This window comes from Sapajus apella, unplaced genomic scaffold (genome assembly GCF_009761245.1).
Source record: "Sapajus apella isolate SASKATOON/1434 unplaced genomic scaffold, GSC_monkey_1.0 scaffold205, whole genome shotgun sequence".
Taxonomy (NCBI): domain Eukaryota; kingdom Metazoa; phylum Chordata; class Mammalia; order Primates; family Cebidae; genus Sapajus; species Sapajus apella.
The window spans coordinates 396,000-423,869 of record NW_022437145.1 but is presented as its reverse complement, the minus strand read 5'-3'; the positions used below and the strand labels follow the sequence as shown (position 1 = coordinate 423,869).

General features: G+C 45.6%; 1 protein-coding gene and 1 long non-coding RNA gene across 2 annotated transcripts; both read left to right on the top strand.

Moving 5' to 3' along the window:
• Nucleotides 1-1,640: 1,640 nt before the first annotated feature.
• Nucleotides 1,641-27,278, top strand: LOC116544092. Its single transcript, XR_004265810.1, has 3 exons — nt 1,641-1,735; nt 10,501-10,503; nt 27,240-27,278. It is a non-coding gene; the product is annotated as an uncharacterized LOC116544092 (long non-coding RNA).
• On the top strand, nt 22,212-26,229 carry NDUFA6 (NADH:ubiquinone oxidoreductase subunit A6). Its single transcript, XM_032270199.1, has 3 exons — nt 22,212-22,556; nt 25,171-25,286; nt 26,025-26,229. The coding sequence occupies exons 1-3, from the start codon at nt 22,418-22,420 to the stop codon at nt 26,154-26,156; spliced, it is 387 nt and encodes a 128-aa protein (XP_032126090.1). The 5' UTR covers nt 22,212-22,417; the 3' UTR covers nt 26,157-26,229.
• Nucleotides 27,279-27,870: the final 592 nt, after the last annotated feature.

The following is a 27,870-nucleotide window of genomic DNA, read 5'->3' as shown; positions in this document are numbered from 1 at the left end:
AATCCCAGGTACTTGGGAGGCTGAGGCAGGAGAATCACTTGAACCTGGGAGGCGGAGGTTGCAGTGAGCCAAGATTGCACCACTGCACTCCAGCCTGGGCATTAAGAGTGAAACACTCTCAAAAAATAAAAAAAAATCTATAATTGGTATCTTTAGAAAGATAAAACTTTACATTCATGAAATAGGAACAGGAGGTTCTAAAATAAAATGTTCACACCCTCACCACCACTAATTATTGATAAAAATATAGTCTCGGTACAGTAACTCATACCTGTAATCCCAGCATTTTGGGAGGCTAAGGCAGGAGGGTTGCTTGAGTCTAGGAATTCAAGACCAGCCTGAGCAACATAAGAAGACCCTGTCTCGGCCGGGCGCGGTGGCTCAAGCCTGTAATCCCAGCACTTTGGGAGGCCAAGGCGGGTGGATCACGAGGTCAAGAGATCGAGACCATCCTGGTCAACATGGTGAAACCCCGTCTCTACTAAAAATACAAAAAATTAGCTGGGCATGGTGGCACATGCCTGTAATCCCAGCTACTCAGGAGGCTGAGGCAGGAGAATTGCCTGAACCCAGGAGGCGGAGGTTGCGGTGAGCCGAGATTGCGCCATTGCACTCCAGCCTGGGTAACAACATGAGTGAAACTCCGTCTCAAAAAAAAAAGAAGACCCTGTCTCTACAAAAAATTAAAATACTAGCCAGGTGTGGTGGCACACGCCTGTAGTTCCAGCTGCTTGGGAGGCTGAGGTGGGAGGATCACTTGAGTCTGGGGGTATGAGGCTGCAGTGAGCTATGATTGTGCCACTGTACTCCAGCCTGGGCAACAGAGACTCTGCCTTAAAAATAGAAAATAAAAGTCGGGCGCGGTGGCTCACGTCTGTAATCCTAGCACTTTGGGAGGCTGAGGTGGGTGGATTGCCTGAGCTCACTAGTTCGAGACCAGCCTGGGCAACATGGTGAAACCCCATCTTTAAAAAAAAAAAAAAAAGAAAAGAAAAGAAAATAAAGTAATAGGAATGAAAATCCAAACACACACACACACACACACACACACACACACACACACACACACACACACACACACACACGGTCTGAGCTTTAGGAATTCAATGTTCATTGAACTTTCCAACACCAACCTTTGAAGCTATAAGATAATGAGGATCTTCAAAATCTGAGAAAGTATTTCCAATCTAGAATTCTATACCTAGCCAAATGCTATGCAGGTATGAATTAAGACCTTTTCGGATACAAAAATGTCTCAAGACTACCCCTCAGGAAGCAATTGGAGGCTATACTCCACTAAAATTAAGAGGAAATAAAAGATAACATAGGACCCAGCACAACACGCAGGGAAGCGCCCCCAGCATAAGAGTGAATGGAGAGCTCAGGAGGACAGCTGGGCAGCAGACCTCAAGGGCACCCTGTCTACTTAGAATCAGGGAGATGAGATGGAGGGCTCTCTGAGATATGTCTCCATGAAAATGATCATATGGATAAATGGCCTGATCTGTCTAAACGTATTACAAAGATATTTCTATTTTTGGCAGAAAACTTGGATGAATTAATTATATAATAGATGCAGTGAAAACGAAAGAAATTAAAAAGAAGAAAAACCAAAATCATGATTCAAATGGGACTACTGCTTACATTTTTTGTTTGTTTTGAGACAGGGTCTTGCTCTGTTGCCCAGACTGGAGTGCGGTGGCATGATCACGGTTCACTGTGGCCTCCACATCCTGTGCTCAAGTAAGTGACCCTTCCACCTCAGCCTCTAGTAGCTGAGATTACAGGGCATCCAGCTAATTACCACACCCAGCATTTTTTTTTTTTTTTAAAGCGACACGGTCTCCCAATGTTGTCCAGACAGGTCTCGAACTCCTGGGCTCAAACAATCCTCCCCTGTTGATCTCTCAAGAAGCTGGGATTATAAGCATAAACCACTGTACCTGACCTAATTTTTTTCTGTTTTTGTTTTGTTTTGTTTTTATATAGAGTCTATGTTGAACAGGCTGGTCTTGAACTCCAGAGCTCAAGTGATCCTCCTGCCTTGGCCTCCCAAAGTACTGGGATTATAGTCATGAACTATTACGCCTGGTTTGTTTACACAGTTTTAATAACATAAACCTTCAATATTGACCTACTAAAATTTCAAATCTGCCTTTTAGAATGGCTTTCAAAAGTAACAAATGCTGAAGAGGATATAGAACAACTGGAGTGTCTTGGTTATTGCTGCTGAGACAGCCATTTAGAAAAAGTTTTGAGTTTCTACAAAATTAAACTTACACTTACCATATGACCCAAATTCCACTGCTATTTACCCATGTGTAGGCAAAATCTATGTTCACACAAAACTTGTATGTGAATATTAATAGTGATTTTATTTATAATCGCCCCAAACTAGAAACTGTCCAAATGTTCTGGTACATCCATACAATGAACCACCACTCAACACTAAAAGGGGGCCAGGCGCGGTGGCTCACGCTTGTAATCCCAGCACTTTGGGAGGCCGAGGTGGGTGGATCATGAGGTCAAGAGATCAAGACCATCCCGGCCAAAACAGTGAAACCCCATCTCTACTAAAATACAAAAGTTAGCTGGGCATGGTGGCACGTGCCTGTAGTCCCAGCTACTTGGGAGGCTGAGGCAGGAGAACCGCTTGAACCCGGGAGGCAGAGGATGCAGTAAACTGAGATTGTGCCACTGCACTCCAGTCTGGTGCCTGGTGACCGAGTGAGACTTTATCTCAAAACAAAAAACAATAAAAGGAACAAATTACTGATATACACAACTAGACGAATCTCAAATGCCTTGTTCTAAGTAAAAGAAACCACACTGAAAAGGCTAGTATGTTGCCATTTATATGACAATCTTACAGAGGCAAAACTACAGGAACAGAAAACTGTTCACTGATTGCCAGGGCCTGGGAGTAGGACGAAGGGTTGACTACAGGTGACTATGAAGGATTGCTTTTTTTTTTTTTTTGAGATGAAGTCACACTCTATTGCCCAGGCTGAAATGCAATGCCAAGATCTCGGCTCACTGTAATCTCCACTTTCCGGGTTCAAGTGATTCTCCTGCCTCAGCCTCCTGAATAGCTGAGATTACAGGCGCATGCCACCACATCCAGCTAATTTTTATATTTTTAGTAGAGACGGGGTTTCACCATGTTGGCCAGGCTGCTCTCAAATTCCTGACCTCAGGTGATCCGCCCACCTCAGCCTCCCACAAGTGTTGGGATTACAGGCGTGAGCCACTTCATCCAGCCAGGAATTTTGTGAAGTTATGGAACTGTTCTGTATGTTGATCATGGTGGTGTACATAACTACAGCCTGTCAAACTCACAAAACTGTACACTGAAAGGTATTAATTTTACTCTATATAAATAACACCCTAATTTTAAAAAATGAATAAAAAGAGCCCACAGCAAGGATAGGGAAGGTGAAGAGGGGAAATAAAAAGCCCAGTGAGGGGCTGAGCACAGTGATTCATACCTGTAATCCCAGCACTTTGGGAGGCCGCGGTGGGTGAATCACGAGGTTGGGAGTTCAACTCCAGCCTGGTCAACATGGTGAAACCTCATCTCTACTAAAAATATAAAAAATTAGCTGAGTGTAGTGGCAGGCACCTGTAATCCCAGCTACTCGGGAGGCTGAGGCAGGAGAATTGCTTGAACCTGGGAGGTGGAGGTTGCAGTAAGCTGAGATCATGCCACTGCACTCCAGCCCCTGCAACCAAGCGAGACTCCATCTCAAAAGAAAAAAGAGCCCAATGATGTAAAAATCAACAAAAATGCAAAAATTTATAACAATTGAAGGCGTGATTACTCAGATTTTAAAATTTACAGATGACAAAAACTATTATATAATTACAATAGAAGGCTAAAAAGAAATGTGTGCTGGAGGTGGCAGTTAAGTGTGTAGTTGTTATGAGAGCTAAATTCTCATCTTCCATTGTAGAAATTCATTAGATAATGTTTAAGTCTTAAAAATCAAGACAAAACAGTACAGGAAATTTCTCCTATCTTTATAAAATATAGAGTCAAAATCAAAGGCTACCACTGGAAAGGTAGGAAGCGGGAAAGATTCCCACCTGGGTTGGGGGAATCATGAATGAGGAGAGGAGGGGCAAAAGGCAGCTGGCTGTTTAAGTCTTATAAAACTTCACACTATGCATAGAAAGTCCTGAGTTAATGTCATCCATAGGTTCTTGGAAGCTATCACAAAACCAATTTTACCATAGGCTAACATAAACAAAAGCTACGTATGGTCAAAAAATGATCATCAAACTTCTAAAAACCCAAAACATTTCTAATATTAAATATAGAAGTAAACATGAGTGACATGGTCTGGCTGTGGCCCCACCCAGAATCTCATCTTGAATTGTGATCCTCATCATCCCCACATACCCAGGGCGGACCCAGGTGGAGGTAATTGGATGATGGGAGCAAGTTCCCCATGCTGTCCTCATGGTGGTGAGTCTCAGGAGATCTGACGTTTTATAAGCCTCTGGCATTTCCCCTACTTGCCCTCGCTTTCGTCCTGCTGCCCTGTAAAGAAGGTGCCTGCTTCTCCTTTGCCTTCAGCCATGATTTTAAGTTTCCTGAGGCCTCCCCAGAAATGCAGAACTGTGAGTCAATTAAACCTCTTTCCTTTTAAAATTAGTCTCAGATAGTTCTTTATAGCAGTATGAATACAGTGAGCTACATATATATAAAAAATATTAATAAGAACAAGTAAGAGGCCAGGCGCGGTGGCTCACGCCTGTAATCCCAGCACTTTCGGAGGCCGAGGCGGGTGGATCACAAGGTCAAAAGATTGAGACCATCCTGGCCAACATGGTGAAACCCCGTCTCTACTAATAAATACAAAAATTAGCTGGGCATGGTGGTGTGCACCTGTAGTCCCAGCTACTTGGAAGGCTAAGGCAGGACAATTGCTTGAACCCAGGTGGCGGAGACTGCAGTGAGCTGAGATTACACCACTGCAGTCTAGCCTGGCGCCTGGCAACGGAGCAAGACTCTGTCTCAAAAAAAAAAAAAAAAAAAAAACAAGATACAATTTACCCAAATTTTGGCGAGTCGGCGAGTGACGGTGGTGGGTTAAGTCAAAGAATAAATCTCTGTAAAGCCAAAGCTGTCAGGAGCACCTCCTGCCATCACACAATTCAAAAACAAACACCAATATGGCAGTTCACCAAGTACTTTGGGACCACGTGGTTTATTGTGCATCTGTATGGTGACTGTAGGCGTTACAGATTTTTTTTTTTTTTAAAGATGGGGTTTCACCATGATGGCCAGGCTGGTCTTGAACTCCTGACCTCAGGTGATCCACCCACCTCGGCCTCCCAGAGTGCTAGGATTACGGGCGTGAGCCACTGTGCCCGGCTACAGATTTTTATTTAATAGTAATTTAAGGCCTGGTGTGGTGGCTCACTCCTGTAATCCCAGCACTTTCAGAGGCCGAGGTGGGAAGATCATCTGAGGTCAGGAGTTCAAGACCAACCTGGCCAACATAGTGACATCCCATCTCTACAGTAAATAAATAAATAAAAATAATAATAATTTGTATTCACTCATTCATTTTCCAACCCACTTATTCCAGATCAGAGTTTCTACTGTTCAGAGTATCTCTGGCAGCTCAGGGCATAAGGTAGAAAGTGACCCTGACCAGGTTACCGTCTCATTGCAGAGTAAACACACACACCCACACTCACTCATACTAAGACAATGTAGATATGCCAGTGAATCTAACATGCACACCTTTGGGATGTGGAGAAAACCCAAGAACCCGGAGGAAACCCCGGGCAGACACGGAGAACATGCAAACTCCACAGACAATAACCCCGCTGGGAACTGTTTTCTTATCAGCATTACAATGACATCATTTGAGGACCTGCTGTACATGCGTATCTTTGATGGCAATAAAACTTTTTTTTTTTTTTTTTAGACAGAGTTTTGCTCTTGTTGCCCAGGCTGGAGTGCAATGACACCATCTTAGCTCACTACAACCTCCACCTCCTGGGTTCAAGTGATTCTCCTGCCTCAGCCTCCCAAGTAGCTGGGATTACAGGTCTGCACCCCCATGATCAGTTACTTTTATATTTTTAGTAGAGACAGGGTTTCACCATGTTGGTCAGGTTGGTCTTGAACTCCTGACCTCAAGTAATCCACCTGCCTCAGCTTCCCAAAGTGCTGGGATTACAGGCGTGAGCCACCATGCCCATCATGTCTGTTTTTTGGGGCAGGGTTTTTGCTCTGTCACCCAGGTTGGAATGCAGTGACAGGAATACAGATCAATGCAGCCTTAACCTCCTGGGATTAAACAATCTTCCTGCCTCAGCCTCCCACGTAGCTGAGCCCACAGGTGAGTGCCACCAAGCCTGGCTAATTTTTAATTTTTTTTTTTTTTTTTTTTGGTAGCAACAGGGTCTCCCTATGTTGCCCAGGCTGATCTCAAACTCCCTTCCACCTTGGCCTCCCAAAGTGTCGGGGATACAGGCATAAGCCACTGTGCCCAGCCTTAAGTTTTTAAAACTAACTCTGCAATTAAAAAGAAGTATGTAAGAGATTAAAGTAAATATGTAAGAGAACTATACTTTAACAATATAGTTGTTTGTGAAAGATTTATAGGAGCTTTGTGACCTGACCAAGGGCAAAGAAGTTCCCAACCTCCTCAAACCCTGGCTGGCACCCAGATATCTGCAGTTTTTAGTTATTTCTTGATCCCAACCAACTCCTTTCCCCTTGACCCTAACATAAAAAGAGCCCATTGGTACTAACTCAGAATGGTGCTTCAGGATGTTAGTGCACCATCTTCTCGGTTTGCCGGCTCTCCACATAAACCTGCTTTTCCTCTCACCAACTCTCGTCTCTCAGGTTTAGGCTTTTGCGAGGCAAATAGCCAGGGCAGGAGAAGTTTGCATTTTAGAGTTAGACATAGGTTCAAATCCCAATTTCACTGTGAGAATCCAGAGAAGAAAGGGATGAAGGGTAGCATTGGTGCTGAGCAGTGTCGCCAGTCCCTGGGAACTGGGTATATGGCAGCCTTGTAAGGGGTCCTGTGGGAGCCCCAGTGGGCAGCTAGAGACAGGTTGGTCCTGGCAGGGGGGAGCCAGCCTCCCAGGTCCTATTAATACCATCATATCCAGCCCACCCTGGCACCGAGTCCCTCACCTGCAAGAATAAAGATGTATACTACGTACAGGGACTCGTGGAGTCTAGAAGAGAAAACATTGCTGAATATGAGGCTAGGGTGCCTCGGGCCCTCCCCTGGGGTGTTAGGGGTGCTTCTTTCCTCCTCATTCCAGGCCTAAGAACCTATCTCACGACAGCATGTCAACATTTGTCAATGAATTATCTTTCAGCCTTGGCCTGAGCTCTCTGCTGACAGCCATGGTTCCATGCCTCTACCTACTTCTTCAAAACCCAGCCCTGCAGTCTGGAGCACACAGAAAACCCTGCTCCCTCCCCTCTTCTTTCCATTCATAATTGTTTACACGGATCCATCCTGCAAAGAGGGCAAGCCCAACCAGAAGTCAGGGACCAGACTTTTGGCCTTGGCTGGGCATTCAGAGTTGGAAGAGCTCTTTTCCCTGTGTCCCTCTCCAAAGCCCTTCTTACTATGTAGTGACAGGTCCCACAACCCAGATTAAAGATAATATTCTGGCCAGGTGCGGTGGCACATGCCTGTAATCCCAGCACTTTGGGAGGCCAAGGCTGACCTCGAGGTCACGAGGTCAAGGGATCCAGACCATCCTGGCCAACATGGTAAAACCCCATCTCTACTAAAACTTAAAAAATTAGTTGGGCTTGGCGGTGCACCCTGCAGTCTCAGGTCCTTGGGAGGCTGAGGCAGGAGAATCACTTGAACCCAAGAGACACAGGTTGTAGTGAGCTGAGATCACGCCACTGCACTCCAGCCTGATTAACAGAGCAAGACTCTATCTCAAAAAAAAAAAAAAAGACAATATCCCATGACCCTTTCTCCTCTTCTGAGCATCTTGGCACTGCCATGATGGTGGCTCCCTGTCTGTACACATGCACATGTACACACACACGCGCACACATACATACAGACACACAGACGTGCACATGCACGCATAGACACAGACACAGGAAGGCATAAGCACACAGAGATGCAGACTCACATGCACACACCCAGGCTTGCACATGTACACACAAGAGACACACACATGTACAGAGACACAATACGCAGACATATACACATATACATACACACACACACACACACACACACACACACACACACACACACGCCCTCTGCCAGGAACAGGCCCTCCCCCTTGAACTCCTGCTGCCCCAACACTTGCTCTTTCACCCTGACCCCCAGCCAGGGAGACACTACGCCAGTCAGGAAAGGGGTAGAGAGCCCTATTCTCCCTTCCTCTTAAGCCCAAGTGGAGGTCCCCCTCCTTGTCATTCGGGGCATGGTAACAGGCCCCACAGAAACTTTACCTCTCTTTCTGGCAGCATAGACCAAATGCCATTTTCAGTCTAGGCATTAAGAAAAAATGGACAACAGTCAATGCATCCTTGCTCTGTGACTGGCAGGGATGGCAACGGGCCCAAGGCTGTTGGGGCAATGGCAAGAACCTCTACCCCCAGGGTCAAACAGAGCATGGCCTGCTGGTGACAGGAGGAGGAGCTTGGCGACACGAGGAGCTTGGAAAATGCTCGGGAACTTCTCCCAAGACCATTGTGCCCCCAAACAAATGCTGGTTTCAATGTCCTCAGAGCTGGAGAGATAGGTCCCAGTGAAACAAGATGAAAAAAGGGGTGGGACAGGATTCAGGAAAAAGGCATCACTTTATTGATCATTTGGTGTAAAATGTCCACAGGTGTAGGTGGCTAATTATTACAGTGAATAGTAATGGTTAAAAACTACCAACACTTTGAAGTGTTTTCTGGTTTAGGCAGCATTTAAAAAATAACTCTGGGGAACTGGGGCAGACTTTCTAGGCTCCTCAAAATACCTTTCTCTGCCTGAAACGCCACCATGAGTGTCAGAATCCCACCAAGACTAACATCCATTGTAAAGCCCAGGTCTCTCATGTGAGAGGGGCCTCTGCTTGCAGCCTGGCAGTCTCTGTTTCCCACCATTTTAAATTCTCTCTTTTTTTCTGAGAGAGGGTCTCACTCTGTCATGCAGGCTGGAGTGCAGTGGCCTGATCTCAGCTCACTGCAACCTCTGCCTCCTAGATTCAAGTGATTCTCGTGCCTCAGCTTCCCAAGTACCTGGGACTACAGGCATGCACACCACCACACCCAGCTAATTTTTGTATTTTCAGTAGAGACAAGGTTTCACTATGTTGGCCAGGCTGAACTTGAACTCCTGACCTCAGGTGATCCACCTGCTTCGGCCTCCCAAAGTGCTGGGATTACAGGCGTGAGCCACCATGCCCAGCACTCTTTTTTTTTTGAGATAGGGTGTTGCTATGTCACTCAGCCTAGAGTGGAGTGTTGTGATCACTGTTCACTGCAGCCTCAACATCTCACACTCAAGTGATCTTCCCACTTCAGTTTCCTGAATAGCTGGGACCACAGGCACACACCACCAGGCCCAGCTAGGTTTTTTTTTTTTTAAGAGACAGGGTCACACTATGTTGCCCAGGCTGGTCTTGAACTCCTGGACTCCACCAATCCTCCTGCCTTGGCTTCCTGAAGTGTTGGGATTAAAGGAATGGGTCACAGTGCGCAGCCCTTAGATTCTCTCTTTAACCTCTAACTCCACCTCTGTCTTCCTCACTTTCAGCAGAGAACACAGGCACCATCAGATGGGCATTTCGACTTTATGCCACCAAACCCATCCATTCACTGGCGTCTCCTAGGCCATTTCCTCTTGGCCTATGAGAGGAAGCCACAGGCCAAGGGGTGCCTTGGCCAGCGAAGGAGGGGAGGAGGGGAGGAGGGGAGGAGGAGGGGAGGAGGCTGCCCTTGCCTCTTTGAGGCTAGCCTTGCTCCTGTACCTGATTTCATCTGGTCTTCTCACCTGGACATTTAGGGATCTCCTGTCTCACCTCAATATTCTCCTTTTCTTCTGGCTCCTTCCATCAGCATCTAAACACATTGCTGATCTCTTCCATTAAAAAGAAAAAAGCCAGCTGGGCACAGTGGCTCACACCTGTAATCCCAGCACTTTGGGAGGACAACGTGGGCAGATCACCTGAGGTCAGGAGTTCAAGACCAGCCTGACCAACATGGAGAAACCCTGTCTCTACTAAAAATACAGAAGTATCCAGGCGTGGTGGTGCATGCCTGTAATCCCAGTTACTCAGGAGGCTGAGGGAGGAGAATTGCTTGAGCCTGGGAGATGGAGTTTGCAGTGAGCCGAGATCGCGCCACTGCACTCCAAGGGCAACAAGAGCAAAACTTCAACTCAAAAAAAGAAAAAACCCTTGCTCCCTTGAAGCCGTATTCTTTCTCCAGTTACTGTCCTAACTGACCCCTACACTTAACACCAGTCTCCTTGAGAGCGGCGTCAGCAGGGGGTGTGTTTACTGCTTTCTACCTCTCCCGCACTCCACAACCCACTTCCACCTGTTTTTGACCCATAAGCCTCTGAAACCCCTCTCACTGAGGTCACCAATCCACTCCTAGTCACCAAACCCAGCTGACCCTTTAACCCTCACCTTCCCTCCTGGCTGCTTGACCTCTCATGCTCTGGTGTTCCTACTACCTCCCACTCCTCTCTTTCATGCTCTGGTTTTCCTCCTACCTGTCCCTGTCTGTCTGTCTCTCTCTCTCTCTCCCCGCCTCTCATTCTCTCTCTCCCTCTGCCTAAATCTCAATGTCAGGGTTGCTCCATGTCCTGCTGCTGACAACAGAGGCTCTGAACTTTCACCTCAGACACTCACTTCTAGGCCTTTACACATGCTGTTCTCTACCTAGAATGTGCTTCTCCATGGCTTTCAGGAAGGCTTCCCTGACTACCTGAGTTCACATGGGGTAGCCCTCTTCAGTGCTCTTAGGGTACTGTACCGTCTCCTGGCAACTCACAATAGAATAACCCTGCTCCAAGAAAGAATACAACAGCTAATTCCACTGCCTGCAACACCCTGGCTAACCAGAGGTCCTGAGTCTGTCCATGTGACAACTTCACTGCTAGCACAACCAGCATTTGAGAAAGCCAGCACACTAAACACAACTACAAGCAAGGACCTCACACTCACAGTCTACTTTACTCCCCTCCCACCTCCGCCAGAGCAGGTGAAGATGGATCACATCACAGGACTCTTTGCAGACATTCCTCAGCACCAGCCTGGAACCTGGTAGCCCCACTGAGAGGCTGGACCCAGAAGAGCAATGGCAATCACTGCAGTCTGGCTCCCAGGAAGTTCCACTCCTAGGGGAAGGGGGTGCCCATCACATGAAGGAGTCACTCTGTGGGACAAAAGAATCTGAATAGCAGCCCTTGAGTTCCAGATTTTTCCCCTGTAATAGTCTACACAAATGAGAAGAAATCAGAAAAGTAATTTGTAATATGATAAAACAAGGTTCTATAACACCCCCAAAAGACCATCCTAGCTCCACAGCAATAAATCTAAATCAAGAATAAATCTCTGAATTGCCAGATAAAGAATTCAGAAGATAGATTATTATACTACTCAAGGAGATACCAGAGAAAGGTGAAAACTAACAAAGAATTTAAAAATTAAGGCCAGGCGCAGTGGCTCAAGCCTGTAATCCCAGCACTTTGGGAGGCCGAAGCGGGTGGATCACAAGGTCAAGAGATCGAGACCATCCTGGTCAACATGGTGAAACCCCGTCTCTACTAAAAATACAAAACATTAGCTGGGCATGGTGGTGCGTGCCTGTAATCCCAGCTACTCAGGAGGCTGAGGCAGGAGAATTGCCTGAACCCAGGAGGCGGAGGTTCTGGTGAGCCGAGATCGCGCCATTGCACTCCAGCTCGGGTAACATGAGTGAAACTCCGTCTCAAAAAAAAAAAAAAAAAATTAATACAGGCTTTGGATTGGTCAGGCGCAGTGGCTCACACCTGTAAACCCAGCACTTTGGAAGTCTGAGGTGGGCAGATCACTTAAGGTCAAGAGTTTGAGACCAGCCTCCTCAACAAAGTGAAACCCCATCTCTACTAAAAATACAAAAATTAGCCAGGCATGGTGGTACACGCCTGTAATCCCAGCTACTCGGGAGGCTGAGGCAGGAGAATTGCTTGAACCCAGGAAGCAGAAACTGCAGTGAGCTGAGATTGTGCCACTGCACTCTAGTCTGGGTGACAAAGTGAGACCCTGTCTCAAAAAAACCAAAAAACAAAAAGCAAAAAACAACAAAAAATACAGGCTATGGATGAAAAATTCTCCAGAGAATTAGATATTATAAAGAAAAAATAATCACAATTTCTGGAAATGGAAGACACACTTAGAGAAATACAAAATGCACTGGGAAGTGTCAACAATTGACCAGAAGAAGAAGAAAGAACTTCAGAGCTTTAAGACAAAGCATTTAAAGTAACTCAACGAGACAAAGACAAATTAAAAAAATGAACAAAGCCTCCAAGAAATTTGGGGTTATGTTAAACAGCCAAACCTAAAAACAATTGGTTCCTGAGGAAGAAGACAAACCTAAACGTTTTGAAAGCTTATTTGAGGAAATAATCAAGGGAAAGTTCCTTGGCCTTGCCAGAGATTTAGACATCCAAATACAAGAAGCTCAAAGAACACCTAAAAAATTCATTGCAAAAAGATCACAAGTCAGGCACACAAAGGCACACAGTCATCAGGTTATCTAAAGTCGAGATGAAGCGAAGGATCTTAAGAGGGATGAAGCAAAAGCATCGGGGAAACTATAAAGGAAAACCTATCAGATTAACAGCAGATTTCCCAGCAGAAACCCTATCAGCCAGAAGGGATTGGGGTCCAATCTTTAGCCTCCTCAAACAAAATGATTGCCAACCAAGAATTTTGTATCCAGCAAAACTAAGCTTCATAAATGAAGGAGAGAGAAAGTCTTTTTCAGACAAACAAATGCTGAGAGAATCTGCCACTACCAAGCCAGAGCTACAAGAAATGCCAAAGAGTTCTAAATCTTGAAACAAAAATAGAATCTCCTTTAAGTATATATCTCACAAGGCCTATAAAACAATAACACAATTTTTAAAAACCCAAGGTATTCAGGCAACAACTATCACTATGAATAAAACAATATCTCACATCTCAATACTAACATTGAATGTAAATGGCCTAAATGCTCCACTTAAAAGATACAGAATGGCAGAGTAGACAAAATTCACCAACCAAGTATCTGCTGTCTTCAGGAGACTCGCCAAATGCATAATGACTCATATAAACTTAAGGTAAAGGGGTAGAAAAAGATATTCCATGCAAATGGAAACCAAAGCGAGCAAAAGTAGCTATTCTTATGTCACCCAAACAGACTTTAAAGCAATAACAGTTAAAAAAGAAAGGGCCGGGCACGGTAGCTCATGCCTGTAATCCCAACACTTTGGGAGGCCGAGGCGGGCAGATCATATCAGGAGATCAAGACCATCCTGGCCAACATGGTGAAACCCCATCTCTCCTAAAACACAAAAAAATTAGCAGGGTGTGGTGGTACCCACCTGTAGTCTCAGCTACTCAGGAGGCTGAGGCAAGAGAATTGCTTGAACCCAGGAGGTGGAGATTGCAGTAAACTGAGATTGTACCACTGCACCATAGCCTGGGCGACAGTGCTAGACTCTGTCTAAAAAAAAAAAAAAAAAAAAAAAAGACAAAAAGGGACATTATATAATGATAAAAAAAAAATCAGTCCAACAGGAAAATATCACAATTCCAAATACATATGCACCTTAACACTGGAGTTCCCAGTACATAAAACAATTATTACCAGACGTAAGAAATGAGATAGATGGGCCTCATAAACACAGATGCAAGTATTAACAAAATCTTATCACATTGAAAATAATATGTAAATATATACAACATTATCAATGGCATTTACTTCGAGGAATGCAAGGTTGGTTCAAATTTAAAAACCAATAAATGAAATTTACCATGTTAACAAACTGAAGAAGAAAAACTACATGATTATCTCAATAAATGCATAAAATATGTTTCACAAAATCAACATCTGTTCCTGAAAGAAAAAAAATTCCCAGCAAACTAGGAGTTCATGGAAACATTTTCAATCTGATGAAGGGCATCGACGAAAAACCTATAGCTAGCAATGTATACTCAATAGTAAAATATTAAATGCTTTGCTCCTAAGTTCAGGAATGTCTTAAATTTATTTATTTATTATTACTATTATTTTTGAGACAGAGTTTCACTCTTGTCATTCAGGCTGGAGTACAATGGTGCAATCTCAGCTCACTGCAACCTCCGCCTCCCAGGTTCAAGACATTCTCCTATCTACGTCCTAAGTAGCTAAGATCACAGGTGCCCGCCACCATACCTGGCTAATTTTTGTATTTTTAGTAGAGACTGGGTTTCACCATGTTGGCTAGGCTGGTCTCAAAGTCCTGACCTAGGTGATCTGCCCACCTTGGCCTCCCAAAGTGTTGGCATTACAGGCGTGAGCCACCATACCCAGCCAGAAATGTCTTAAGGCAAAAAATGTCTGCCCTCAATCACTTCACTCACTTCACTTCTTTATTTTTTTCTTGAGATGGAGTCCTTTTTTTTTTTTTTTTTTTTTAAGCAGAAAGAAAGGGAAAGGAGGGAGGGAGGGAGGGAGGAAGGAAGGGAAGGAGGGAAGGAAAGATGAACAGATGGACAAAACAGTAAATACAGCCTCAGGGACCTGTGACACTATTAATAAAAGATCAGAGTGGGGTGTGATAGCTCATGCCTGTAATCCCAGCATTTTGGGAGGCAGAAGGAGGAGGATTTCTCGAGCCCAGGAGTTTGAGACCAGCCTGGACAACGTAGTGAGATGCCATCTCTACAAAAAAATACAAAAATTAACTGAGTGTGGTGATGCACGCCTGTGGTCCCAGCTACTCTGGGGGCTGAGGGAGTAACGCTTGAGCCCAGAAGGTCTAGGTTACAGTGGGCCATGACTGTGCCACTCTATTCCAGCCTGGGTAACAGAGCAAGACCCTGTCTCAAATAAATAAACAAACAAATGAACAAATAATCAAAGAAAACTTTTCTATTTGGCAAAATGTATAAAACAATAGATTCTGGCCAGGTACGGTGGCTTATACTGGTAATCCCAGAACTTCGGGAGGCCGAGGGGGGCAGATCACGAGGTCAAGAGATTGAGACCATCCTGGCCAACATGGTGAAACCTGTCTCTACTAAAAATACAAAAATTAGCTGGGCATGGTGGTGCACGCCTGTAGCCCCAGCTACTTGGGAGGCTGAGGCAGGAGAATCGCTTAAACCTGGGAGATTGAGGTTGCAGTGAGCCGATATCCTGCCACTGCACTCCAGCCTGGGTGACAGAGTGAGATTCTGTCTCAAAAAAATAAAATAAATAAAAATAAAGAGGCTTAGAGAATTCCAATCAGGTCAAACCTGAAGTTCATACCAGGACACATTATAGTCAAACTTGTGAAAACAAAAAATTTTTTTGAAAACAGCCAGAGGAAAACAATGTTACTTACATAGGAAAAAAAAAAAAAATGTGAATGACAGCTGATTTCTCATCAGAGACAACAAAAGCCAGAAAGAAGTGACACAACATTTTTCAAGTCTTTAAAAGAACTATGAACCCAGAATCCCATATCCAATGAAAATGTCCTTCAAGAATGCTTGGGGAAATTGGCAAATTATCAAAGGAAGGAAAACTAAGAGAATCTATCATCAGCTAATATGCCCAATTTTTTTTTTTTTTTTATAAAGGTGCTGATGCATTCAATGGAGGGAAAATGGCTTTTTAACAAATGGTTCTGGAGTAATCAGATATTCATAAGCAAGAAAATGAACCTTGAACTAACTCTCACATTATATACAAAAATTATGAGCAGGTGCGGTGGCTCATGCCTATAATTCCAGCACTTTGAGAGGCTATGGTGGGCAAATCACTTGAGGTCAGGAGTTCCAGACTGGCCTGGCCAACGTGGTGAAACCCCATCTCTACTAAAAATACAAAAATTAGCTGGGTGTGATGGTGTGCACCTATAATTCTGGCTACTTGGGAGGATGAGGCACTAGAATCGCTTGAACTTGGGAGGCAGAGGTTGCAGTGAGTCAAGATCACACCACTGCACTCCAGCCTGGGTGAGGGAGTGAGACTCTGTCCCCCAACAACCCCCCACAAAAAAAAGACCATGAACTTAAATGTGAATTATCAAACATGAAGGAGAAAATCTTCTGGACTTAGAGCTACACAAAGCATTGTTAGTCTTGACACCAAAAGCACAATCCATAACAGGAAAAATTTAAAAAAAAAAAAAAAAGGACTTCATCAAAACTAAGCACTTTTGCTCTGTGAAAAGACCCTGTCCAGAGGATGAAAAGGCATAGTGTGGGAGAAAATGTTTGCAAACTACTTATCTGACAAAGGAGCTAGAATACATAAGGAACTCCCAAAGCTCAAAAGTAAACAATGTAAATAAACAATGTGCAAAAGACATAAAAAAGCACTTCACTAAAGAGAATACACAGATTGGAAATAAACTTATAAAAGGATGTTCAATATAACCAGCCATTAAGGAAATGCAAACTAAAACTCCAATGGGAGATCCCTCTACATTACCCAAATGGCTAAAGGTAAAAAGTTGATATACCAAATGTAGAAGAGGATGTGGAGAAACCGGATCACTCATAAATTGCCAATGAAAATGTAAAATGATACAGTTATTCTGAAAAACAATTTGGCAGTTCCTTTTTTTCTTCCCCCCCCACCCGCCCCCGAGATGGAGTCTTGCTCTGTCACCCCAGGCTGGAGTGCAATGGTAGGATCTCAACTCACTGCAACCTCCGCCTCCTGGGTTTAAGCAATTCTCCTGCCTCGGCTTCCAAATAACCAGGATTACAGGCACGCGCCAACATGCCTGGCTAATTTTTGTATTTTTAGTAGAGACAAGGTTTGACCACGTTGGCCAGGCTGGTCTTGAACTCCTGACCTCGTGATCTGCCCACCTTGGACTCTCAAAGTGATAGAATTACAGGCGGGAGCCACTGCACCCTGCCTAATTTGGCAGTTTCTTAAATAACTAAATATACAATAACCATATGACCCATTGCACTCTTGGGGAATTATACAGAGAAATGAAGACTTATGTCGACACAAAAGCCACACACAAATGTTTATAGTAGTTTGACATGTAATAGCCAAAAACCAAAACAACCCATATGTTCTTCAAGGGGTGAATGGTTCAACAACCTGTAATGCATCCATACCATGGACTACTATTCAGATGTAAAAAGGAATAAAGTATTTATACATGTAACTAGCTTGATGAATCTCAAGAAACTGACGCTGAGTGGGGGGAAAAAAAAAAAAAAAAAAAGCCTAGCCAAAAGGTCATATAGTGTATGACTTCATTTATATATTCTTGAAATGTTAAAATTATAGAAATAGCAGAGCAAGGTGGCTCACACCTGTAATCTCAACACTTTGGGAGGCCGAGGTGGGAGGATTGGTTAATCCCAGGAGTTCAAGACCTGCCTGGGCAACATGGTGAGACCCAGTCTCTACAAAGTAATACAAAAAAATTAGCTGGACATGGTGATATGTGCCTATTGTCCCAGCTACTTGGGAGGCTGAGGTGGAAGGATCTCAAGGGGAGGCTGCTGGTGAGCCAAGATTGTGTCACTGCACTCCAGCCTGGGCCACAGAGCAAGACGCCTCTCAATGGCTTTACTGTGATATAATTTACATACCATAAAATATGTCATTCACCCATTTTAAGTGTACAACTCGATGAATTTTAGTATATTTTAAAAGTTGTACACTATCACCACAAACTAATTTTAAAGAATTCCCATCAGCCTTAAAAGAAACCTTGAGGATGGGCACAGTGGCTCACACTTGTAATCCCAGCACTTTAGGAGGCTGAGACAGTCGAATCACCTGAGGTCAGGAGTTTGAAACCAGTCCCGCCAACATAGCGAAACCCTGTCTCTACTAAAAATACAAAAATTAGCCAGGCATGATGGTGCACGCCTGTAATCCCAGCTACTTGGGAGGCTGAGGCATGAGAATCGCTTGAACCCAGGAGTCAGAGGTTGCAGTAAGCCAAGACTGCACCACTGTACTCTAGCCTGGGCAACAGAGTGAGACTCCTTTGTCTCCATCAACCCCCCAAAAAAGGAAACCTTGTGCCTTTCACATTCACTCCCCATTTTCACTCTCAGCATCTGATCATCATTCGTCTACCTCTGTCTCTACAGATTTTTCTTTTCTGGAATCCTTTACAAAAACAGAATATGATATGTGCTATTTGTGTTTAGCTTTTTTCATTTAGCGTTTTTCAGGGTTCATCATTGCTGAAGAGTATCCATTATATGGAGACACCACATGTATTAGGCCCTTCTTGCACTGCTATAAATACCTGAGGCTGGGTGATTCACAAAGAAAAGAGGTTTAGGCAGGGTACAGTGGCTCATGCCTGTAATCCCAGCAATTTGGGAGGCTGAGGTGGGTGGATCACTGGAGGTCAGGTGTTCAAGATCAGCCTGACCAACATGGTGAAACCCCATCTCTACTGAAAATGCAAAGATTAGCCAAGTGTGGTGGTTGGCGCCTGTAATCCCAGCTACTCGGGAGGCTGAGACAGGACAATCACTTAAACCCGGGAGGTGGAGGTTGTAGTGAGCTGAGATCATGCCATTGCACTCCAGCCTGGGCAACAGAGCAAGACTCTTTTTAAAAAATAAAAATAGGCCTGGCGCGGTGGCTCATGCCTGTAGTCCCAGCACTTTGGGAGGCCGAGGCGGGTGGATCACGAGGTCAAGAGATCAAGACCATCCTGGTCAACATGGTGAAACCCCGTCTCTACTAAAAAACTACAAAAAATTAGCTGCGCATGGTGGTGCGTGCCTGTAATCCCAGCGACTCAGGAGGCTGAGGTAGGAGAATTGCCTGAACCCAGGAGGCGGAGGTTGCAGTGAGCCGAGATCGTGCCATTGCACTCCAGCCTGGGTAACAAGAGCGAAACTCCATCTCAAAAAAAAAAAAATTAATTAAAAATAAATTAAAAAAGAGGTTTCATTGGTTCAGAGTTCGGCACGCTGTGCAAGCATGGCTCCAGCATCTGCTCCTGGTGAGGTCCTCAGGAAGCTTCCAATCACAGCAGAAGAAAAGGGGGAGCAGGGATGTCACATGGTGATAGCAGGAGCGAGAGAGTAAGGGGGGAGATGCCACACACCTTTGAACAACCAGATTGCACATAAACTTACTCATCTCCAAGGGGATGGTGCTGAGCCATTCATGAAGGATCCGCCTCCAAGACCCAAGCACCTCCCACCAGGCTTCAACTCCAACACCAGGGATGAAATTTCGACATGAGATTGTGGAGGGGACAAATATCCAAACTGTATCACCACATTTTGTGTTTTGATTTTTTGTCACGCAGACTGGAGTACAGTGCTAGGATAATAGTTTATGGCAGCCCTGAACTGGGTTCAAGCAAATGTGTAATAACGTGTATCCACCACTCACCCAGAGTAATTTCACTACCTGAAAAATTCTCTGTGCATTTCTCCCCACTCCGAGCCCCTGCCAACCAAAGATATTTTTACTGTCTCCACAGTTTTGCCTTTTCCAGAATGTAACATAGTTGGAATCAGACAGTATGTAACTTTTTCAGATTGGCTTCTCTCACTTAGTAATGCATTTAAGGTTTCTCCACGCCTTTTCATGGCTTAACAGCACATTTCTTTCTAGTGCTGAATACAGTCCATTGTCTGGATATGCCATAGTATTTATCCATTCACCTGCTGAAGGACATCTTGGTTGCTTTCAAGCTTTGGCAATTACAAATAAAGCTGCTGTAAACATCCATGTGCAGGTTTCTGTGTGGACATAAGTTTTCAGCTCATTTGGGTAAACACTAAGGCATGCAATGGCTGGATCTTATGACAGGAGTATGTTTAGTTTTGTAAGAAAGCCAAATTGTCTTCCAAAGTTGCTGTACCATTTTGCATTCCTACCAGTAAAAAGAGTTCCTGTTGCTTCACCTCCTCACCAGCATTTGGTGTTGTCACCCTTGCCCATTTTTTAATTTGGCTATTTGTCTTTTCACTATTGAGTTGTAAGAGTTTTATATCTCCTAGATACAAGTCTCTTATGGAACATGTGATTTGCAAAAATTTTCTCCCAGTTTGCGGATTGTTTTAGAAGTCTTTTCTACTATTTCCTTTTTTTTTTTTTTTTTTTTGAGACAGGGTCTCACTCTGTCGCCCAGACTGGAGTGCAGTGGCGCAGTCTCAGCTCACTGCAATCTCCACCTCCCAGGCTCAAGTGATTCTCCTGCCTCAGCCTCCCTAGTAGGTGGGATTACAGGTGCGCGCCACCACGCCCAGCTAATTTTTGTATTTTTAGTAGAGATGAGGTTTCACCATGCTGGCCACACTGGACTGGAACTCCTGAGCTCAGGTGATCCACCCGCCTTGGCCTCCCAAAATGCTGGGATTACAGGTGTGAGCCACTGCGTCCCTTTTTTTTTTTTTTTTTTTTTTTTTCAGTGAAAAGGAATGTTAAACACAATGAATTTATTATGATAGTGGGTACTTCTGAAGGAGGCAGGCGCATACAGGTGTTAGAATCACACAGAAAAATATCATGGTATAGGTGTTGTGAGAGTCAGAAAACCGACTTTTAGTCTTTTTGTGCCTCAGTTTTCTCATCTATAAAATGGGTATATCGGCTGGGCACAGTGGCTCACACCTGTAATCCCAGCCCTTTGCTAGGCTGAGGCGGGCATATCACTTGAGGTCACCCTTTTCTACTAAAACACAAACTACCTCTACTAGAGGTCACCTGTCTCTACTAAAATACAAAAATTAGCGGGGCACGATGGTGCGCACCTGTAATCCCAGCGATTCAGGAGGCTGAGGCCGGAAAATCGCTTGAACCTGGGAGGCGGATGTTGCAGTGAGCCGAGATGGCGCCATTGCACTCCAGCCTGAGCAACAGAGCAAGACTATCTCAAAAAAATAAATAAAATGAAAAGAGTATATCAACACTTATCTAACTGGTTGTTGGGAGGCTTAGACAAGTTAATGTACCTAAAGAACTAGAGAATACTGGCCACTAAGGACATCTAAGGACGCTTTATGTAAACCTTTACTGTTACAGCTTCTTAAGTTGGTACTGAGGTTCGAAAGCTTCCATTTTACCATTATGCTTTTAAATTTACATATGTTACATGCTTTCTTTTGTATAGCTCACTTGAGTAAAGTACATCTGGTTTTTTAACCCTTCAAAATGGGAAAGTTTGGACTAGATGGAGGGTAAGCTCAGCCCTGGCCCCTGGCCCCTTCCCCAATACTCACAGACTCCTGTCAATTGCACCTTCAGAAAAAAACCGAGACTCTTAGGCAGGAGTCAGGCGGGGGGGGTGGGGGTGGCGGTTGGGGTTGGGGGGATCTGTCCCGTGACCTGGACTCTGGGCCACCTCAGTTTCCTCACCTGTCAAACGGGGACTCTGGCGGTACCCACCTGACCTGTGAGAGCGGAGAACACGAAGGTATCTTGCCCACGGTCTGCCCTGTGGTTAGCCGTCCTTTTTTCCTTTACACTTCTAGGCTCCTCTTGATGTTTACATAACCTCAGTGGGAAAACGCCGGCGAAGAGACACCCAGAATGGACGCTCTAAGGTTCCTTCCAGCTTCCAAATTCTGGACTGGTTTTCAGCGATCCAGGGCTCGGGATGCGAATGTCCCTGCCCACGATGGGGCTGTCGTTACAGCCTTCCTCCCGGGGCTCTGGAGACGCGCCAGCGTTTTAACGCCTCTTCGGCGCTAAGGAAGAGTTGGCTTACAGAAAAATAAGTATATCCTGGCCCTGGGGAAGGTCGCCAGGCGACAGGGCCAGCGCCACTGCAGCCCAGGCGCCATTGTCTGGCTCCGCCGCCACCTCGGGTGCCCGCCTCGAGGAGGTTCTTCGAGGCCTGTGCGCCCACGGACGCTACCAGGACGCGCGGTAGGAAGCCGGACACCCGGACGCCGAGGGAAGCCCCGCAGCCGCTCCGCTTACCCAGCGCCAGCGCCAGACCCAGCAACCACCTTGCGGCGGCGCCGGCACGTCAGAGCGACAGCTGGGCGGCCCAATGGCCAAGCGGGGCTTCTGTAAATGAGCTTGCGCAGCCCCATCACCCGCCCACCTAGGAGAGATGCTTCCTAGCCAATCGGAGAGCCTTAGAGTCATCCTCCCGCCCACCCAGCACAGAGGCGGGACGTCTCTCCTTAGCCAAAGAGAAGAGACTTTCGCCCTCCGGCCGCCCGCGCTGCTCGCGAAGGGGTGGAGTTGTGGAGTGGCTGTTTTGGCAAGATGGCGGGGATCGGCGTCCGCCGAGCTGCGACTGCTGCCGGCACCTCTGTGAAGCCCATTTTCAGTCGGGACATGAACGAGGCCAAGCGGAGAGTGCGCGAGCTCTACCGCGCCTGGTATCGGGAGGTGCCGCACACTGGTGAGAGGTAGCGGCGCACGTGGGGATCCGGAGGCCGCCGCTCAAGGTCGTAGCCACCCGGACCGGGATTTCTCACGGGCCGACCTCAGGAGAAGCGACTGCGGGTGCTTTAGGGGAAGAGGGTCACCCGAGCCTGCCTTGGGCCGGACCCGGCATCCGTACGGCGCCTTCGGAGCTTTGATTTCTTTTGTGCCCCGTAGATGTTACCGAGCCGCTGGGCGGGAGGACGAGGACTGTCAGTGACACAGTTATTTTGTAGGTGAGGCAGCGGAGGCACGGAGAGGCGAAGTGGTGTGCCCTGGGCCCAAACCGAGCCACTGGTGTACCTGGAACCCCAAGTCTAGAGCTGCAGAGTATGATTACAGATGCCCGTTAGATTTTTTGTTTGTTTGTTTGAAACTGAGTCTCACTCTGTCGCCGAGACTGGAGCGCAGTGGCACGATCTCGGCTCACTGCAGCCTCCACCTCCTGAGTTCAAGAGATTATCCTGCTTCAGCCTCTCGAGTATCTGGGACTACAGGCATGTGCCAGCACACCGGGCTAATTTTTGTATTTTTAGTAGAGACGGGGTTTCATCGTGTTGGCCAGCCTGGTCTCGAACTCCTGACCTCAGGTGATCTGCCCGCCTTGGCCTCCCAAAATGCTGGGATTACAGACCTGAGCCACCTTACCCGTCACCGTTAGGTTTTATAAGCAAAGTGGCCATAGGATCTCAGCGGTCATTCATTTCCCACTCCCCTCACAGAAAAATGAACTGAACCACAGAAGGGAGGTGACTTTTACAAGAGTCCCTTTTCCAGTCCCTCCAGCTGAAATGGCCTCACTTCCCTCCAGTTTCCCAAACCTTGCTCCCAAACTCTACCTGCCTCTAGTATTCCTTGAATTCTTCCTTCTCCCCGCTGCTGGCCTGCTCCCTGCTAACCCCTCCCTCAGGTGGCAGAACCCGTCCGTTAGTCTGAAGCATTTGTGTATAGGCTCCCAGAGTGCAGAAGCTGTTTTCCTACCTCGGTATCCCTCTCAGTGCTGCCCACTGTACTGGATGAAAGAAGGGTTGGGGAAAATTCCGTCTAAACTGTCAAGGGTAGTACAAATGTCAAGGACTGTCAATATTTTGTTATTTTCTTTATTTGACTTGATGTTTGTTATTGTTGTTTTTCATTTGTTTTTTGAGACTGAGTCTTGCTTTTGTCCAGGCTGGAGTGCAGTGGCACTATCTTGGCTCACTGCAACCTCCGCCTTCTGGGTTCATGCAATTCTCCTGCCTCAGACTCCCGAGTAGCTTGGGACTACAGGCGCTCGCCACCATGGCCAGCTCATTTTTTTTTAAAGATGGGGTTTCACCATGATGGCCAGGCTGGTCTTGAACTCCTGACCTCAGGTAATCCACCCACCTCGGTCTCCCAAAGTGCTAGGATTACAGGTGTGAGCCACCTCGCCCAGCCTAAAACCTAATTTTCAAAAGACATCCTTACGCCTCATCCAAAGTTCCAGGTCACTGCGTCTTTGCCATTATTTTAGGAGCTTAATCAGGGGTTGTTGAATATTATGATTTTATGGTTATTGTCCTAGCTGGCTGTCTCTCCAGTCAGAATGTAACAACTAGACAAGTGGACCTACATCATCAACTTTGCTTCCACCAAGTAACCTAAGATGGTATTAACTGCTTGTTGGATTGAAGCCTCCCTGACCTGTGTAACCCCCTAGCAGTTCTCCCTCAACGCAAAGTTTGTATAGTAATTAATAGCCTAGGCCACATCATTTTACATTATCAATTTCAATCCTGTTTTCTTTTGCTGATTGTTCCATATAAAAATAATGCTACTACAAAAATTAGCTGGGTGTGGTGGCACGCACCTATGGTCCCAGCTACTCGGGAGGCTGAGGCAGGAGAATTGCTTGAACCCAAGAGGCAGAGACTGCAGTGAGCAGGGATGGAGCCACTGCACTCCAGCCTGATGACAGAGCAAGACTCTGTCTCACTAAAAAAAAGCTTATGTCTATTGAGAGCTTATGCCATGTTAGGCATTATTGTGAGCATTTTGCATTGTCTCATGAAATCTCCATCAGAGTTATATGTGCTGTTATTGTCTTCATTTCATTGATAAATACACTCAGCCAGGCACAATGGCTCACACATGTAATCCTAGCAACTTCCTGGGGGGCTGAGAGACAGGAGCATCATGGGAGCCCAGGAGTTCAAGGCTGAAGGGAGCTCTGATCATACCACTGCATTCCAGCCTTGGCAACAGAGCAAGACCCTGTCTCTTACAAAAAAATTAAAAAAAAAAAAAAAACACTCAGGCACAAGAAAGTTAACTTACAGAGGATCATACAGCTAACAGAGCTGGGATTTGAATCCAGGTTGTGCAAACTTTTGAACAATGCTTTACTGCCTCTTCCCAAAAATTCCGTGGTCTTTCTCCCCAAACAAAATAATAAATTCCTTGAGAGCAAATGCCATGAATCACAGGTCACCTAGCCTAGGGTCAGGCTAATTTTTAGTGAAGGAATGGTGGGCGACCTGTATGTGTTCAATGAATATCCGTTGACTCTAGGTTTTAAAAACATGTTTTAGCCGTACAATTTCTACCCTGAATCATGTTTTTCTCTCTAGTGCACCAATTCCAGCTGGACATCACTGTGAAACAGGGACGAGATAAAGTCAGAGAAATGTTTATGAAGAATGCCCACGTCACAGACCCCAGAGTGGTTGATCTTCTGGTCATTAAGGTAACTGACCCTCCCTGACCAATTTAAAAGATCAGCCAACTAGTCCACAAAACTAGTCTTTCCAAATGAGCATTTTGTCTCCAAGTTTAGAAAGCAATTACTGGTTCAGCAGTGACTATTGCTGTTTTAGAGAAATAGTTGAACTTGGAGATTATCACCTGGTTAAATAGATAAAGATTGATTAAGGGAATATCCACTGGGGCTTGCATTTTATAACCAAAAAAAGACATAGGGAGGAAAGTTTGAGCTATTTTTGAAACTCATCCCTGGAAGTTACCACTTCCTCTGGATGCCAGCTTACATCTGGAGGAGGCAGTTGGCTGGTTATGCATCCTGTATAAATTGGGTCAAATCCTGGGGCTGATTCTGTCCCCCTGGCCAGTCACATTAGCATCAATAGGAGCTTCCACATGAACCAGTCGGTAACAGAAGAAATGATATGCAGAAGCATAAGTTAAGCCAGTCAGGTTAGGTAGTCATGGGATAGGAGCCTGTTAACCTATAAGTTTCTCCTCTTGGTACCAGTTAACCACAGAGTTAAAGAATCTTTGAAAGGTCTCAGAAAGAATTTAGCCCAACCACCTCATTGACCAGACATAGGAACTTTGCCCAGACAGAGTAGTTACTTGCCCAAGGTCACTCAAGTCCATGCTGAACAGAGAATAGAATCCTGGCCTTCAGTGTCATACGCCTTCAACTTGACCACTTTGACTGATGACCTCTTTCCTCACTCTTCAGGGAAAGATGGAACTGGAAGAAACAATTAACGTATGGAAGCAGCGGACACACATCATGCGGTTCTTCCATGAAACAGAAGAGCCAAGGCCAAAGGATTTCTTATCCAAGTTCTATGTTGGCCATGACCCATGAAGTCACGCAGTGGAAAGATGCATGTTCATGTTATTTTAGAGAACAAATAAACTCACTATACGATGGTCACTTCGTGATAGACTGCCATTGATGAACCAATTTTCTGCAGCCTCTTTTTGCCTGAGCAAGCGGGGCCTTGGTATACACACCACCTGTTCTTTCCCTTTTCTTGAAATGTGGTGTTTGCTGTAAATTGGATTGAATTCTTTTTCTCAGAGCCTTGCATGTCAGTAAACAGGAAGGAAGGAGGCCATCTGTTCAAAAACTGTCACACTGGGTGTAAGGCTGGATGACTTGTTAATGTAGTTGTTTCTACAGCCCCTATGATTAGACACCTCAGTGTCAGGCCACAGATGATCCAAAATTAGCCAGCTTTTGCTGTCAGAGAGGGATGAGAGCAGCACCAGCAGGTGCAAAACTAGAGCTGACAAGATGGGCTAGTTTTCCCTGGGTTCTGAAGAAAATGGATGTGCAAAGGCCTGGCTCCACTACTTGTAACAAGCTCCAGCCGTTAAAATGAACTTAACTTCCTACTCAGGCACCCTGCTAGGTGCACAGCTGTTCAATATACATAGGGAGAATAGAAATATTCCTACTGTCTTTGTAAACTCTGGGGTACCTCTTAGTGGCAGGAGAATAAACAACATCAACCCCGGTTCAAGAACTGATCTCTGTTTGTTTGGATGATGGTCTTGTCTCGTCCTTCCCAGGGCAATCCAAATGATGGAGAAGGGGGTTTGGTATCTATAGGTGTGACACTGAGGATTCCTATACTTTTTTTTTGGTAGAGATGGGGTCTTTCCATTGCCCAGGCATTTTTTTTTAAGACCCAGAAACTTTACATACATATTTTTTTTTTTTCTTTTTTTTTCCAAGAGATGAGTTTCTCCATGTTGGCCAGGCTGGTCTCAAACTCCTGACCTCAGGTGATCTGCCCACCTCAGCCTCCCAAAGTTCTGGGATTACAGGTGTGAGCCACCGCGCCCGGCCTTTTTTCTTTTTTTTGAGACAGAGTTTCACTCTTGTTGCCCAGGCTGGAGTACAGTGGTGCAATCTTGGCTCACTGCACCCTCCACCTCCCAGTTCAAGCAATTCTCCCTGCCTCAGCCTCTCAAGTAGCTGGAATTACGGGAGTGTACAACCACATCTAGCTAGTTTTATATTTTTAGTAAAGTTGGGGTTTCACTACGTTGGCCAGGCTAGTCTTGATCTCTTGACCTCAAGCGATCCACCTGCCCTGGCCTCCCAAAGTGCTGGCATGAGCCACCGCACTCACACTGGTCTTGAACTCCTGGGCTCAAGTGATCCTCCTGCCTCAGCCTCCCAAAGTGTTGAGATTACAGGCATTAGCCATTGTACATGGTTCCAAAACTTATGACATTAGGGATCCCTTTATAATCTTTTTACCTAAGCAACTTGAGGAAAAAAATGTTTTTGTGTTCTCTCACTGAACAACAATAATCACATAAGACTCCTGTGATTAGGCCAGGCACAGTGGCTCACGCCTGAAATCCCAACACTTTGAGAGGCAGAGGCAGGTAGATCACCTGAGGTCAGGAGTTCAAGACCAGCCTGACCAACACAGAGAAACCCTGTCTCTACTAAAAATACAAAATTAGGCCGGGCACGGTGGCTCAAGCCTGTAATCCCAGCACTTTGGGAGGCCAAGGCGGGTGGATCACGAGGTCAAGAGATCGAGACCATCCTGGTCAAC